Source organism: Hibiscus syriacus, unplaced genomic scaffold (genome assembly GCF_006381635.1).
Source record: "Hibiscus syriacus cultivar Baekdansim isolate YM2019G1 unplaced genomic scaffold, ASM638163v2 tig00112206_pilon, whole genome shotgun sequence".
Classification (NCBI taxonomy): Eukaryota; Viridiplantae; Streptophyta; class Magnoliopsida; order Malvales; family Malvaceae; genus Hibiscus; species Hibiscus syriacus.
Genome location: NW_024063267.1, coordinates 1,431,136 through 1,448,131, shown reverse-complemented (window position 1 = coordinate 1,448,131; position 16,996 = coordinate 1,431,136). Strand labels below are relative to the sequence as shown.

The 16,996-nt window shown below is 36.0% G+C and overlaps 1 protein-coding gene and 1 pseudogene across 1 annotated transcript; one reads left to right on the top strand and one right to left on the bottom strand.

Moving 5' to 3' along the window:
* The first annotated feature begins 44 nt into the window (after window positions 1-44).
* Window positions 45-1,383, top strand: LOC120175527 (transcription factor bHLH117-like). Its single transcript, XM_039182133.1, has 2 exons — window positions 45-77; window positions 533-1,383. The coding sequence occupies exons 1-2, from the start codon at window positions 45-47 to the stop codon at window positions 1,370-1,372; spliced, it is 873 nt and encodes a 290-aa protein (XP_039038064.1). The 3' UTR covers window positions 1,373-1,383.
* A 1,848-nt stretch (window positions 1,384-3,231) lies between these two features.
* Window positions 3,232-5,452, bottom strand: LOC120175673 (annotated as a pseudogene).
* Between the last annotated feature and the right edge of the window lie 11,544 nt (window positions 5,453-16,996).

Here is a 16,996-nt window from a genome sequence, read left to right as displayed (position 1 = left end):
ATTCATTCGTGGAATCTCAACTCAAAGCTAGCTTATTTAAAGCCATGCCCCGACCCAACATCTGTGAAGATTTAACGGTGAGTGCAGTGTGACAGCACTGGAGCTGTGTACTGGTGCACCAGTTAATTACTGTCATCATCTTTTGTCCTTTTAAGCTCTGGTCCCAGCATGTATGTGCAAATTCCAGACCATATGCCCCTTGTAACTATGCGGCAATGATAAAATCACGTACATGAACACCCCCACCCCCTCGGGGAGAGGGATAAAGATGGACAAAAAAGAGATTGTACGGACCTGACCGGATGTGTCATTTATAGACAAACAAGGCAGGCCGATCATCCTTGATTCCCGTGTAGCCGCCTTCATCCATCAGGGCCACCATTCGTACTTCCGACCCAATTGCCAAATGAACAGGTGGCGAGGTGCCCTCCCCTTCTTATAACTTCCCTTTGTGATCTTCTTCTCCATCTCTCTCCCAACATTTACCCCCGGAAACCAAGCTCTTGCAACCATGAAAATGGAGACATTTTAGTTTTGTTCGGCTACTACTCATCCACTTCACTCTCGTCCTCCTTCGCCTTTAACTTCCAGTGTCATCGAGTTTGACAACATCATCGTCAACGATCCTTATCTCCAACCCCTCCTCCCATTTATCTATGAACAAGACCGAGACCATGATTTCCCTCCGCTTCCCCTCCACCATTCTCAACTCAATGATCTCGACTTCTCCCTTTACTCCTCTGATACCCCAGACACAGACAACAACAACAGCCGCCCTTTACTCCTCCATGACCTCCGCCCCCTCCACCACCGTATTCCTCCCCTCCCCGCCTCTCCCACCGCATCAGCTCCCAAACCCAAACGCGGTCGTCTCGACTTAGCCCCTTCCCACTCCGAAAACAACCACCCTCAAACCCTCGACTCCATCGTGAAAAGCTTCAACGCTACTGCTCCTGTTCCGATCATCCCATACAGCCGTCTCGCGAGGGAGATGAGGCAAAAGCTGAGCGAGAAGACCCGTTGTCTCCAAAAGCTAATGCCGTGGGACAAGAAGATGGACACCGGCACCATGCTCCAAGAGGCTTATAAGTACGTCCGGTTCTTGCAAGCTCAAGTCTCCATTCTCCAATCGATGCCCATCACTTCCAGTTTCTCGTCGGCTCAGCATGTTAATGCTGGTGGTGGCTTTGATGGGTTTGGGAGTTTGAACCGGCAACAGCTTTTGCGGGTCCTGTTCAACTCCCTCGTGGCGCAGACCATGCTTTGTTCACAGGGTTTTTGCGTTTTTGATTCTGAGCAGTTGGTTTCGCTTCACAAGGCCAAAGAGATGAAAACGGTGCTCCAACAGTTCCTCTGTGGTAATATTAACTGATGAAGAAAACGGAAGCCATACTTCTATTGCCCTTTTTACCATAATATAGCATAATCAGTAATGATTTTACGGATTCTCTTGCAACTTTTGTTACATTTTCCAGGGTTTGTATTAGCCTCAAAGTGTTAGTGCCAGTTTTTGTTAATACATAGCTTAAACCAATGCAAGAATTAAGGGGTTTTTCTGCTTTGCTTGGTTTATCATCTCCATTTATGGTGAATATATATTGGTATATTGCACTCTCTCTCTCTCTTAAAGCCTGAACAGTTTTGTATAATCATCTTTAACTTTATCCATTCGCTTAGCTTAAAGAATATGATGTTTCCGGTTCAATCTCCCGGGTCTTTCCCAGTATTATACATCTGCATGTATTTGGTTGGAAAGGGAAGTTTTGTACCAATGGCCAACACGAGGTTTAGGGTTTGCAGATTTGGTTTTTGATCATGATGGGGGAGAGAAAGTGACATCCTGAGGGGAGATTTGAGTGAGCTTTGTGCGTGTGAAAGTTGACGATGATGATGAATATGGCGCATTGGGGTTTCTTAAGTTTCAAGTTCCAGTAGTACGAGTCTGTTTACATTTGGGCCAGTAATGTAGTAGTACAGTTTATGACTATAAAATTTTAAATTTTAAATATTTAATATTTTTTTTTTTTTAGTAATTTGATCTTACTTTATGTTTAATTCTAAATTTGTCTCTGATTATTGATTTAATATATATATATAAGAGCACCTAAAATTGAATAACATGTCTTTCTTATAATTTTTTTATTAACCTAAGGTGATTACAACTTAGTATTTGTTCTAAATATTTTCATCTATTTAATAATAAATACTCAATCATCCATGTTACATTCGTTAATGCTCAAATCCGAGATCTTTAAGAATAAATAACAACCATTACTTTAATCACCGAGATAATTTGATTCGTATTTTTCTTATAAAATTATTAAATAAAACAAATAATTGACTTACTTCATAATTTATATATTTAGAATTATATATACACAAAACCCTTACATATCAATATATCATATTTGGTTCGTATTAATAAACCAAACCTATCAAATTAGGCTTACATAAATAACAAAATATGGTTCAGTTCTCGTCCGTTTGTCATGACTACTTTTCGAACTATATTATATACTAAACGTGTGTCATTGTTGCACGTGACGTAAATATTTGAACATGTGGGTATTAACTAGGATAATTATAGGTCTAGTCAGGTTTTTGACTCATCTGAATTTGTTCCGAAAATTAAACCTTATTATCATCACTCGATTGGAATTTCGGGAGTGTTTCACCCTATTAGAAATTCGATTTAATTTTTAGGTTAAAACTCACATTCAATTTGATATGACTTAGACTATATATATTGGATAAAATAACGACCTAAGTGAAGAACTAAAACAAAATGGGTGTTTTTATAATTATCTTTAAATGTAGAAGGGATAATTATAATAATATGTAGAGTTGGTCTAATTGATTTTTTTTTGTCACTTTAAATTGAAACTTGATACGAACTCAAATTTGTAAAATAAAAAACTTACCCAATCTAATTTTGTTAGAGTCGAATTGAGTCAGGAGTGGTTGGACCAGAGTGAAATGTCCATCCCTGACATTATTATTTTTTTGATTAAGCTAAAGTGATTGCAAAGTATTATATGTTCTAACTACTCTCAACCATTTGACAATAAACTCAAACCCGAAATCTTCCCTTATTCCTGTCTGCAGTTTATTATTATGTGCCAAACAGAACATCTTTCAGCAGTCCACCAATTAATTGCATTGTATTGCAATCGGATGTGTATGGAAAGCCAAGCCTATTTTCCAAGTTTCAACCTTGATGGAAATCTGGTCTCACTTGAACATGGAAAACAACTGTCTTATCAAAACAGCAATCACACCCTCAAAATCATCAATCTTCATGTCTGTTTCTTCTCCCCAAGGGAATGGCTCCATCGGCTTCATTGCTTCCAGTAGATCTTCCGTCGTAAACTTCGGCTTTGACCGCTCCAATGGACCTATTTCGTGATCATACATCCCCAGGTCTGCACAATGATCCTGGAAAAAGGAGGGGGGAAAATGATCAAAGATTGTTTCTTCTTTGGCGAGTATCCATGGATGTAAATGTTTCTTACTTGCTCAGCATGCATTTTCTTTACAAATGTCTTGAATATCTTGAAATTCTTGTCTTTCAATAGCTCCTCCGATAAACGAAGGTATGTGACCCCGTACATTATTCTCTTCGGTTTACAGTCTCTGTCGATTCCATTAGGCCTAGAATTTAACAGGATTTGATTGTAACCATTAATGTCGTATCTCGATAATGCATTCTCTCCGGCTACTTCGAGCTGCTCTCTCCAGCTACTTCGAGCTGCTCTCTCCAGCATCCACTCAGAACCTGCTATACAGACGTGCGATCGATGAATTCGCATTCCGCCTTCTCAGTATAAGTTTGGTTTTACTTTGTTATTTGCAAAAGGAAAATGGTGGCACTTTTCTTGCAAGACAAGGAATTGATTTCTACCTATGTAAGCTGCAGCAGGGGCATTCAGCCGTTGAACAAGTTCTTGAGGCCCACATTTGGCATCGGCTCGTTGTTCCGAGTTCCTCATCTCCAGACATGTGAAATTGAAAATGGCATAATGCCTCGACAGAATCCTCGCGATGGGCCGGTATCCGTCTCGGTCTTTCAAATTGTAATATCCTGAAGTTAGTTCTGCTGCATGACTAGGAGACTTGTACCACCATTGAATTCCAGCTGTCTGTTTTGAACAAAATAGCAAGTGAAAATGCTGATAGATTTAAGCCTTTAGGTGAAAATGTTTTTAGTTTCAAGACTTGTGAGACATACTTTTGCAGCTAGCTTCACTTTACACCCCAAGAAACCTTTGTTAGCTTCATCAAGGATATTGTCGCCGTGGTTTATTAACTTGTTCGAGTACCAAGTCAAGAAAAACTTCCCTTTCTCGGTCAGGTATGTCCAGTTCAATCCGAAGAACTCTGTCGTTCCGGGCGTGTCGTTGTATTCCCCTGCATTATCGGGCTGCCTCTTTGAACTCCTCTTCGAGGTACTTGTCATGGCACTGAAATTCTCCAATACCAGGGAAAACCCATCCTTGGGTTCCGGTATAAGAAGGATATCTAAGCTCCCCTGCAGGACCAAGCCCTACTTCGATGTCGATTAAGAGCCCTGCTTCAAGAAAATCCGACATGTTCTCCCTGAAGCTCTTTATGTAGTCGTTGTACATCTACAAAAACCAACAATCTATGTCTTTTTCAACGGTGAAAACCATTGCAGGACAGCTCCTGAAGTTGAACCTGGATAGCGGTTCTTCCATCGAAAGTTGGCTGATGATCCACACTAATGGTGAGGTATTCTTCATTCCGGTTACCTCTCCAATTGGTATAAAAGATGTCAGGGTCGGTTTCACCAATGTCGAGCACCCATTTCGGAAGTGGGATGGTAACTCCGTCTCCGACATTACTGCCGCATCGATGGAATGACATAATGGCTCAACCCTCATTCTTGAACGAGTGCAAACAAGCTCCTATAAGTACTCCAGTCGTGTCATTTAGGTCCCTTCGATTCCACAATCCCCCACCAAACATCAACCATTACCCCATCGACCCCAGCCGCTCTCAGCTAGTCGAGCTGTTTCTCGATCTTCGGCTATCTTCGAAAACATTATCATTTGAAATAACTCCCAACTGAGCAAGAGAAAGAAACATATAGTTAGTAGCTTGATATGCAAGTTAGAAAAAAATGTCGCCATATCAGAAACTTACCGGAAGCATCACATAGACCGGCACATAGTTCGCTAACATCCGTTCATCGTAAGCCGGAGCATCCAGAGCCTGCATGTTTCGCCGCACCGATGAAGTTCTTGTTTCATATATATCAAAATTATTTAGTTTTTTTTCTTTCTTTCACCTCACCTGTTTTGGCACTTCATCTGTTGAGAACTCTGATGCCACTGCTTTGGGAACTTGTGTTATATCTAGAGTTGATTCTACCTGTTTGCCCCAGAGCTTTCACTACTCCCCGCACGCTTTCGAGTCTATCCATCGGCAGCGGAACCTGGTGGAAAAAGCCGCCACCGCCACCATAAAGCCGAAGCTTATCGCTTGCCCAACAACCCTGCGTTGAACATATAATGCTCGTCGTGTTCACCATCGCTTATGCTTCTTCTGGAACAGTGGTGGAGCAAAATTCTGGTTTGTTGCTTCTCATGCTGGAATCATTTATGTGGTGTTCAATGTTCAAGATTGATAAATCAAAATTATCTTCAGGAACCATCTAATTGGAAACAACAACAAAACTCAATTCCCATATGCAATAGGGTAAGAGGAGGTAAGGTAGTAGGCTGTCCCAACGTAACTTCCGTGGAAAACCTCCGGCAGTCAGAAAATCAAAAATATAGATAAAAATGCAATGCATGTATAAATAAATACATAAATATATAGTTGAACAGTATTCATATGTAGTCATTAATATCTAATAATTTGGAGGTCTTCTACAGAAGCTGCTCTCAACCTGGTGTTAGGTGAAGCCTACTATCTTACCTCCCCTTATCCCATTACATATGTGAACAAGGGACAACCAACCATTTAATTGAAAAGCTTAGTGTAAATTTTTAATATTTAAAATGAAATATTATAATTTTTATATAAAATATGCATGTTATATATATAATTAAAAAACAAATCAAACTCATAAACTATAATAATTATTTAAATATAATATAACTGTATAATATCTATATCTAATTACATTGTAGATACGTAAATGGTCACTTAAAAATCAGATTAGGGTAAAATTGGCCCAATAGGCCGGTATAAAAATTGGTATATTAGGCCATCTCTAAAAATAATTTGAAATCTACGATAAATGCTATAGTGCATGATAAACTCATCATGTTCACCTAACAAGTTTACTTAAATAATTTTTTTTTTATTTAAACTCATCACGTCGAGGTTATAAGTTCAAAAAAAAATTCTTATTAGAATTTTGTTACATCATAGTGACAAGTTCCAATAAAAGAACATATTTTATTGAAACTTGTCATATTCACTGACGGGTTCCAAGTTAATGTAGAAAAAGACGTAGTTCCCAAAATAAAATATTTAGTATCGTATTGAGCTAAATGATTAGTCCACCTACGATATTGGGCCAATTTCGCCCCAGATTCAGAGCAGCATTTATCAGGCCTTGAAGTCGAATAATACCTACTAAAATGTCCACTTAAAGAGTTATAAAATAGGCCCAAGCACCAGGTTTTGCCATAAGAATCACACACTCACTCGCCTTAAATTAGAGATTTTAATATTAGAAATTAAAACTAAATATTTATTAGATTGTAATATTTTAATATATTCAAGTGAATAAAAAAAATATAAAATTCGATTAAATAAAACAAATTATTTTACAATGATTGTACATTAAACAATAAATATCAAAATTTACCTAAGAGAATTTTAACAAGAAAAATCACACGTAAAAGAAGTTAGTTTCGAAATATATTATTCATCTTCTCGAAAAAGTGTTTCTCATCCATGGGTTTATTATGTTTATTTTTATGGGTTTTAAAGAAGTTTTGAGAAAATTTAAACTAATAAAGTGATAAAAAATCGATGAGATGAGTTTATCGACGTTTAAGGTGATCACAAAAGATGGTAGAGAGTAGTTGTTTTAAAACACTGATATAAATGAGTGAAAAAAATCTAACTTTGATTAAGAAGATGCTTTAAATAGAAAACACGTAAAAGAATTATAAAATCTTAATAATTTTAAATTTCTAGGGAGACGACTATCCCACCTGTCTCTCGATTCACCTCTGAATATATCAATTACTTGTATTTTTCCTTTTAACATTACGATGTTTACATAGTGATATTAAATTGACTTTTTTTTATATAAATATTAACTTACTAAGTGCTACTAAACATTCGTTAATAATTTTATTATATTATCTTTAATTTTTAATTAATGTTCCATCAGTCTGTATCGGTTAACCGACCCTTGTCTTATTATCCTCTGTAGAGTTGAAAACATGGAAATTAGAAGGGAAAAAAAATCACATTTGACAATTATTTAATAAAAATGTAAAATTCTAATATTAGTCTATGTATTATATTTATAGTTTTAACAATTAAATTTTTAATTTTTGAATTTTTTGAATTTTGAAAATTTAATTTTGATCCAAATAATAAACATGAAATATATTTAATTAAATGTTATCAGGTTAAAAATGTTTATTAAAAGCGGTTTAAGAATTTTTTTTCTAGATTAATTTGGGGCGAATAATTTTTTCTAAATGCGTGAAAATAATATGATTTTTAATTTGAATATTTAGTATTAATATTAATATATGTTTTAAAAATTAATATATACGTTAGATATATATTAAAAAGTACAACATATAACCGGTTGAAAAAAAGAAAAAATAATTATTTTAATAATATAATCGGTTAAAATATACAGTTTAATTTGATATTAAAATTTAAATATTTTTAAAAATATAAGAACTAAAATTGATTTAATTTAGATTATAAATATCAAATTTATAACTACACATAATATAATTACAAATGAATAATTTAACCTAACTTAAAAAATGTTATAAATAATGATGAGTAGAGAAATGAAACCGTAAAACAAAAACATGCAAATGTGCATAAAAAACTATGGTAAACTACGTATTTAGTATCTAAACTATCAATTTTAATATGTTTTAGTACTTAAATTTTTAACTTTTTCAAAACCATACATAACTTTTAGTTTTTATTTCATTTTAGTACGTGCAGTTAAAAAATTAACGCGTTTAGTAGCTAAACTATCAGTTTTAGTCCGTTTAGTAATTAAACTTAAAAAAAACAAAACTTAACGTTAAATTTTAAACGTGTATTAAAATGAAATGAAAACTAAACGTTAGACATAATTTTTAAAAAAAATTAAAAATTTAGGTACTAAAATTAAATGAAATGAAAACTACATGTATGTAGACACCCATTTTTTTGTTCGGGTTAAAAAATATTATTAAAATATTATTATTATTATTATTATTAGTATTATTAAGTGTGTTTATATTTTTGTGCAGGTCAAATGTGGCCCAATTATAAGCAACCCAACAGACCCAGATCAATAACAGTACAAAGCCTCTCCACCGACGAGTCACTAAGGCTAGTCACCTCTGAGCAAGTTGAAACATCATCTTCACCATGTCGGCCACTGAACAGCAAAAACAAACAAACAATATCAGCAAAGTCAAAAGCATATCACCTAAATGATACCTAACCTGTCAATATCCTACCAAAAACGAAGAAAATGCAGATGCATCCATTAAAATTAGGTGGAGATATCAACCATAAAATAGGCAGAGGATTAGAGGAGAAAAGGGGGAACAAAAAAAAAGATCTCAAACACAAGAGCGTGGACTCTCGGTTTTCAACAAAAAAAAAGGAACGAACAACAAGAAAAAAATTTATGTTTTGTAACGGGTAAAAAAACCCTAAAAAAAATTCAATGTAAGGGAGATTTCTAAAAGAAATAGAAAAAAGAATAGTTCGAATCCAAGGTAATCAATTTTTTTTTCTTCGTTTTATTCCTTGCATGCATATATATATAAAAAAAAGATAAAAAGAAGAAGTTGGACTCATCTCACCGATATTGTTTTCCATTGGGGTCGAGTATCTCGTTGGTTTCGGGTTTTGAGGCGTTGGGGAAGGCCATCATCGGAACATGGTGGCCAAGTTGATTTTAGTTTTGGTGTGCACCGTTGCGGAGTAGAAAGAGGAATAGAAGAGTTGAATGATTTTTTTCTTTTAGGTTAAGTTCATGTGTAAAATGAAAAAGCAGAGAAGATATTGTCTCATGGATATTTTTGGGTAAATCACCTTAGGTCCCCCACGCCTTTCTATGTTCTTACATTTTATTCTTTATTTTTGTTGTTTCTTTAATTTAAATGCTCTATTTCCACTCTTTGAAATCTGCTTTTTTTATCACCTCCCTATTTAATTTTAAATTGGTAACCATGATTTATTTTTGTTGCATATTGGTCCCTATGTAAATTTTGTTGATAAACATTAATATTAGCTATTAATTATTAATAATTATTTTTAAAATTAAGATTTATGTGCTAATTTTTATTTTTCGTACACATGCCATATATTTTCTTTTGGTTCATTTTAGTAACTAGCTATTATGCAAAGGAAATGTGTTTTATGTTTGTAATCCTTGTACTTTTACTCTAAATGCATTTTAGTTCTGTTTTGGGTTACTTTCATATTATTTTGAGTCTTTTATTTTATTTGCATTATATTTTTATCCTTTATGTTTGTTTACTTATTAGACCAAATTATCTCTATTTATTTTGATAGATTAATTTCAAAATTTATTCGATTTATTAAAAATATACGCACTTGCCTTTTAAAACTTAATTTCCGTTTGTTTTAATACATGCATGTTTGATTTTTCCATTTGTAATTCATATATTTATTCTCATTTTTATATTAATATATTGTGCACAGTACATCTATATATGTGTTAAGATTTCTTTAAATTGTTATATTTTATCTTCAATTACGTGTATGATATATATATATATATATATATATATATATATATATTATTAAAATATGCATGATATATATATAAATGTTTTACTCATTACACATATATTTTAACTTTTATTAAATCTCTTTGATAATATTTTTAGTATTGTTATCCGAATGTCTTTCAAGAACTGATTTGTAGAACTGGGTGGAAAGTATCACTTGATCGAAGTGGTACAATCTTATATGGCGTTAGAATGAAATGAGATTTGAAATAAATCTCGTTTATTTTACTAATGAAATAATTTGAGGCGAATTAATTAAATTGTAATAAATAGATTATATTTTAACTTGATATTTGGTTCAGGATTTCCACCATTACGACAACGTGTAAGCGGAACAGTACCAATTTTGGGCGCTGTGGGGGTGCTAATCATTCCTCACGCGTAACCGACTCCCGAACCCTTTAAAATGAACTTATGGTAATGCAGACCAATTTTGTCTTTAAAAAATGATTTTTCTTAAAATTATTTTAAAAGACATTTTTAGGTATTCGACCTACCTAACTCAAAGGTCGGTGGCAACTCCTTTTCAATTTAATTCCAATTAATCCAAAATCACTCAATTTTCCAAATAAAAGTCGTAACTGTTATTTTAAAACAATTAAACGATTGTCCCCGCCGAAAAACGGTTACGACAGCTTGGCGACTCCGCTAGGGAACATAATTTTTTAGAGAGTCAGTCTGTAAGTCGCTTACACATTGTCGTTTGGTAGAAATTATGAGTTCGAGTCTTTAGTTAACTTATGATCCTTTTATTGAAGTTTTTAATTGCTTCATTTTATTATTGTCTTACTAACATTTTTATCTTTGTTTTCAGATTTGTCCAAAGTTTTGTCGAATGGTGTCATTTTCCTTTTGAGTCAAAGGGTTGAATGTTCCTCCTCACACACGTCATGAGCATTTGCATAACATAAGCTCTATACCCGAGCTCCGAACCTTTCTAAGTGGGGGCGAAAGCGACGCTTTCGTGAGAATTTATTCTCCGTGCAGGCCTAGCAAGTAACCTTCGGGATTCATATACCTTATGTTTTCGTGAGAATTTATTCTCCGCATAGACATAAGGGAATGTATCCTCTCGAATTGAACTCGATCCGTTTAAGCCTATAATAGGTGAGGATTGAGGGTTTGGCAGCCCAAGAGGGTACTAACATCAAGGATAATTCGAGTACCTTTTTTTGTTAGAAACGGAACCACGCATATAGTGAACCGTAGAACGATCACCTGAGGTATAGATATATCGAACCTATGTTTGTCAGTAGGTACCCAAAATAGGTGTATACAAAGGAGAAGCGTTTCTGAACTTTTTCTTTTTTTGCTTTAAATATTGTTTAATAACAGCATGCGAACTAGATACCATGTGGTTAAGATTAATTTCTTGAAAAATCATTGTGGGTATATAACATGTTTGGGTAGATATCATGACGGGGTAGGTGTTATATTCATCTTTAAATGACATTTTTATTTGTATCAATTTTCTTACTTGTACTAATTCATTTTCATTTTTTTGTGTTTTTTTGTTATCTGCATTGCATCATTCAAGATTAAGGGTGTTGATCTTTAGTTAATCGTCAAATTGGAAAGCTTTCAATAATGGACGAAAAGTATTTAAATCAAGTAGTTCAAAACTCTGAGGTACGACAGTTGGCTGAAGCATTGCAAAGATTGGAAGGGGACAATTTGCCAGCTGATCACATGTCAGATTTAGCAGGTTATGCTTCTGTTTCTCTTAAAAGAAATGACATCCAAGACTTACGAGACATTTGGGAAAAATGGGAGTCGAGTAAGAAGCGGCAGTTTTACCAGTGTTATGGGGATATTTCCTATCTGCTATATGTTGATATAGATGATGAGTTGATCCGAGCCTTGATTCAATTTTGGAATCCAGGGTACAACTGTTTCACTTTCAATAAAGAAGACATGGTTCCTACCATCGAATAATATATTGCCTTGTTGCGCATAGAGGATGCTCAAGAGAATCAGATTTATTCCAAGTCCATCAAAACTCAACCCTTCAGAATCAAATTAGCCAAAATCGCAGGAGTGCGTAAGGAATGGGTGGTTGCTCGTACCAAACAAAAAGGTGAAAGTGAAGGCATTTATTGGATTGCTATTAAAGGAATCATTCAAAGTCATCCTGACGAGAAGGTGCGATTTGACCTCTTTGCACTGGGTATTTATGGCTTAGTCATTTTCCCGAAGGCCTTGGGATTTATTGAGGCTGCAGTTGTGGATTTATTCGAGCAATTACAAAAAAGGGTCAACCCTGCTCTTGTAATTTTAGCAGAGACTTTTCGATCCTTGAATGCTTGTCGAAGGCTTGGAGGTGGTCGATTTGCAGGATGCGCGTAATTACTATATGTCTGGATCCGTAGCCACTTCTGGAAAATTGAAAAAATTTCATATCATCGGTTTAGTACAAGTTACTCGCTTTTGAGAGAATTTCTAGAGAAAGATTGGCCAAAAGGAGTCACTAAAGACATGTGGATAGATGCCCTTAAGAATATGCAAGACAAGGATATCGTTTGGCGTGCCCCTTGGCAAATACAAAGTGAGTTCCTCTATAAGTGCGGTGACTATAATTGGGTGATGTTGCTCGGTTTATGGGGAGCAATTGGGTACGCACCACTTTTGGTTATGAGGCAATATGGTGGCCATCAATTTATCCTAGTCACTGCTGGACTGCACTCATCTGAGTTTGTATTCTACGGAAATAATTACAAGAAAAACATCTGGGATGCAACTAGAGGATGGAAGAAGACTTTCTGTACTAGAGCTGATACAACCAAGGTAATGTTGACGCCAAATTATGAGGAATAGAGGTCTATAAGAAAGAATGAAAATATTTCTCTACCTGACCAAAGTAAGGATATAACTATGGAGGAACGAATTCAGATAGTCCCATCGGAGATAGAGATCTTAAAAGTAGAATTCGAAGCTGAGAAAGAAGGTTGGTCGAAAGAACTAGAAGAGATTCGACAAGACAAATTCATGTTGAGTATTGATGTTGACTTTCATGCCGCACAATTTGCAATGCTAAGAAAGAGAAAAGAAAAAGTAGATTTGGAGTTGAAAAATCTGAAGAAGGGTTACTACAAACTACAAAAATCTAGGATAACAATTGGGTCAAGTAGAGCATCAGCCCAGTTAACCAAAAAGTTAAACGCAGAGAAACATCGAAATAGAGATTTGAAGGAAAAAAACGATCGTCTACTCAAGAGCTTGGAGAAAGGGAAAGAAAAAATAGAAGAGCTTGAGCTTGATAAGAGGGATCGGATCATAAGATACAAGGCCGAGAGTCGCAAAGCTATGGAAGAACTAAAAAGGGAGAAAGATCGAGTCAAAGAGCTAGAAGCTGAGAAGACCATCACGGTCATGGGATTTGAAACTGAAATAAATAATATGCTTGTCGAACTTGATATTAGAGGACAAAAAATCGAAGAATTTGATATTAAAAGAAATAGGTGGGAACTAGAAAATAAACACTTCAATACTAGGCTCGAAGCAAGACAAGAGACAATCAACAGCTGGATGAAAAGGTGTGGAGATAAAAATGTACAAATACAGAGTCTCAATCGAAGGATGCATGAAACAAAAACGAGACTTGAAGAGGATCTGGCTCAATGTCGGGCTAAAATCACAGAATTCAGTGATTATATCCTGCAACTCGAAGAATCCTTGCTCCAAGGAAAGATTATCATGGGACCAAGTAACCTTCAGGAAAGTTATGAAGAGAATGCCTTACTGAAAAATCGAATTCGAAGCCTGGAAAGCACACTGCAGAGTTTTCAAGTACGAATCATTGAGCTAGAAGGAAATATCCAAGGAACTATTGAACAGTGGCAAACATCGAATGATTTCTATGAAGAACAGAGTGCAGATAGAAGCAACATGGTAGTCGAGGCTATAATACAGATGAGTGAAGTTGCCAGATACATTGGGGAATTAGCTGTCGAAGCAAAGGTCATCGAGCATCACATCAATCCGGTTTCTGAGTTTGGGAAGAAGATGTCTTGGTTGATTAAAGAAGTTGTCGAACTTAATCGGATGGCTAGGCCGTATCTGTAGAAGTGAACTATTGTGTAATAAAAACTTTGTGTTCCAATGGAAGTTGTTCTATGATAATTAACTTTTTGAGATCAATACCTTTTGCATACATTCATTCTGCATTGCATTTATTTTAAATATTTTGCATTAATACATGCATTCATTCATTAAAAAACCAAAAATAATGTAAAATATAATTTTCAATCATTGTAGTTATTCTGGCATTCAACTCACACCCGTACGGTACTCGGAATACAACTAAGAAAATGGAAGCTAGAATGATTCAACTTGAGCAAGAACAAAAACAAGCTCAAGAAGAAATGAGAGAGAGATTAAATAAGATGGAAGCAGAGATAACAAATTCGCAAACCAGTCTACTACAAAGGATGGAAGAAATGTTTAAGAAACATACTATAGGTAGAAGGATCACGTATGGCCAAATAACGTCACCCGAGCAAGATTTATCATATCCTCCAGGGTTTGAACCAGGGTCATCACATCCTGCAGGGTTTACTTCTGATCCCCAGCACCCACCAGGGTTTACACCAGAATCTGGTCCTTCTCCTGATTTCACACATGTACACATCTCTGCTCACCCTTCGGTACCTCAAGAAGCACGACCTCATGTATATGTCAGCAATGAGAATCAGCAGCACCACATGGGATCTGCATTCCCAAACAATTATCAGCCTGTTACTGAACATTTAACTCCAAATCTAAATGAGTTAGCTGAAAAGGAAAAAGCCAATGAACAAATAACTCAACAGTTGAAGAAATTGGAAGAAATGGTAAAATCAGTAGAAATGATTGAACCGTTCTATGGGTCTGACGCCAGAGAGCTGAGTTTGGTCCCAGACTTGATCATCCATATAAAGTTCAAGGTTCCTGAATTCGAAAAATACAATGGATCCACTTGCCCTTCATCTCATATTACTATGTTTTGCCGGAGGATGGATGGCCATGTGAATGATGAAAAATTATTGATTCACTGTTTTCAAGACAGTTTAACAGGTTCTGCCGCCAAGTGGTATAACCAATTAACTAGGGCTCACATCAAATCATGGAAGGACTTGGCAAAAGCATTCCTAGAACAGTATCACCATGTTACAGATATAGCTCCTGATCGGTGGACTCTTCAGAATATGGAAAAAAGAAGTAATGAGACTTTCCGACAATATGCCCAAAGGTGGCGTGATGTTGCTGCCCAGGTCCAACCCCCTTTACTCGAAAAGGAAGCTACTGTAATTTTTGTCAACACTTTGAAAGCTCCATACTTGGGGCACTTGCTTGGAAATGCCACCAAAAATTTTACTGATTTGATCATCTCTGGTGAGCTTATCGAAAATGCTATAAAAAGTTGCAAGATTGAAGTAGCTGAAGGGTCTAGCTCCAAAAAAACTGTATACCGGAAAAAGGAGAATGGAGTTGCAAGTGTCTACCACAAGAATACTGCAAATAGTGTCACAATAACCCAATCAAGGGTGGAGAAGAATGACATGAACACCGTCAGAAATGATTTCAAGGGACCTCGCAAGGAGAGAGAAAAAGTATCATTCACACCACTACCCGTACCCTATTCAGAGATATACGCCTCATTATTAAAAGTAGATGTAGTACGCCCCTACCGTTTGACTCCTCTTCAACCACCGTGCCCTCATTGGTATGACACAAATACACATTGTGATTTCCACGATGGAATTGCTGGCCATTCTATTGAGAATTGTTTTGCCTTCAAAAAGATAGTGCAAAATCTGATTAACACAGGAGGATTACAGTTTGACTCACCAGATGTAAAAAAACACCCACTATCGAATCATTGAGGTAAAGGGGTAAATGCAATCCAGGAGGAGAATAGGAGAAAAGTAAAGAAAGACGTTCATGAAATTAAATCTCCCTTCAATTGGGTATTCCAACAACTGTGTCAGGCTGGCATGATTCGACAAGATCCTAAGCCAAAGACCAATGAGTGTGGACACTATTGCAAATATCACCAAGAAGAAGGACATGAAATTAAGCTTTTCCCTGAATTCAGGGGGTTATTACAAAGATTGATGGATAATAAGGAGGTAGAGTTCTTTGAGGAAGATAAGGAAAAAAAGAAGAAGATGTCTTCACGACAGAAAATTCTGAGCCCGTTCACAGAACAAGTAAGCCAGTGGTCATTACTGTGAAACCATCAGCAATGAATTCTGGGTCGTCAACACCAAAAGTTGTAATCACAGCTCCTTCACCATTCCCATTTAAAGACACCCGCAAGGTGCCTTGGAACTACACTGCCAATGTTTCATTGATAAGGGAATCTGGTTCGCTAGAGAAAATAAAGGTAGTTGAAGGTGAAACACCAGGAGGCAACTTGATGATTGAAATAGTGAATGAAGTTGGTCACTTCACAAGAAGTGAGAGGTGCTATTCTCCCGAGATATCGAAAGAAGTAGATAAAGTGAAAGCAAAAGGAAAAGTTGTAGTGGTACAGTAGAAGATATTCAACGATGAACCCCCACCAATGATCAATGAGCCGGTAACAGAAACACAAGCTCAAGAATTCTTGAAGTTTCTAAAACATAGTGAGTATAATATAGTTGAGCAGCTACACAAGCAACAAGCACGGATTTCGATTCTGGATTTGTTAATAAATTCAGAGGTATATCGGAATGCTTTACTGAGAGTGCTCAATCAAACGTTTGTGCCTGAGGATATACCAGTGAACAAGTTGGATCAAATTGTAGGGCACATAGCTGCTGACAACTACATAACTTTCACTGATGATGAAATTCCTGATGGAGGAATGGGATCGGTAAAAGCCCTCAATATCACAACTCACTGTCATGGTCATGTCTTACCAGGTGTTTTGACTGACAATGGGTCTGCACTTAATGTTATGCCTATGGCCACATTACGAAGGTTACCGGTGGACAACTCACATATGAGGGCCTACCAAAACATTGTCAGAGCCTTTGATGGAA

What these genes read in the sequence shown, in the direction of transcription:
- LOC120175527 (XM_039182133.1), top strand. Translation starts at nt 45, where the DNA reads ATGCCCCGACCCAACATCTGTGAAGATTTAACG. An exon ending in ACATCTGTGAAGATTTAACG is followed by an intron (nt 78 to 532) that starts GTGAGTGCAGTG and finishes GAGACATTTTAG; the next exon opens with TTTTGTTCGGCTACTACTCA.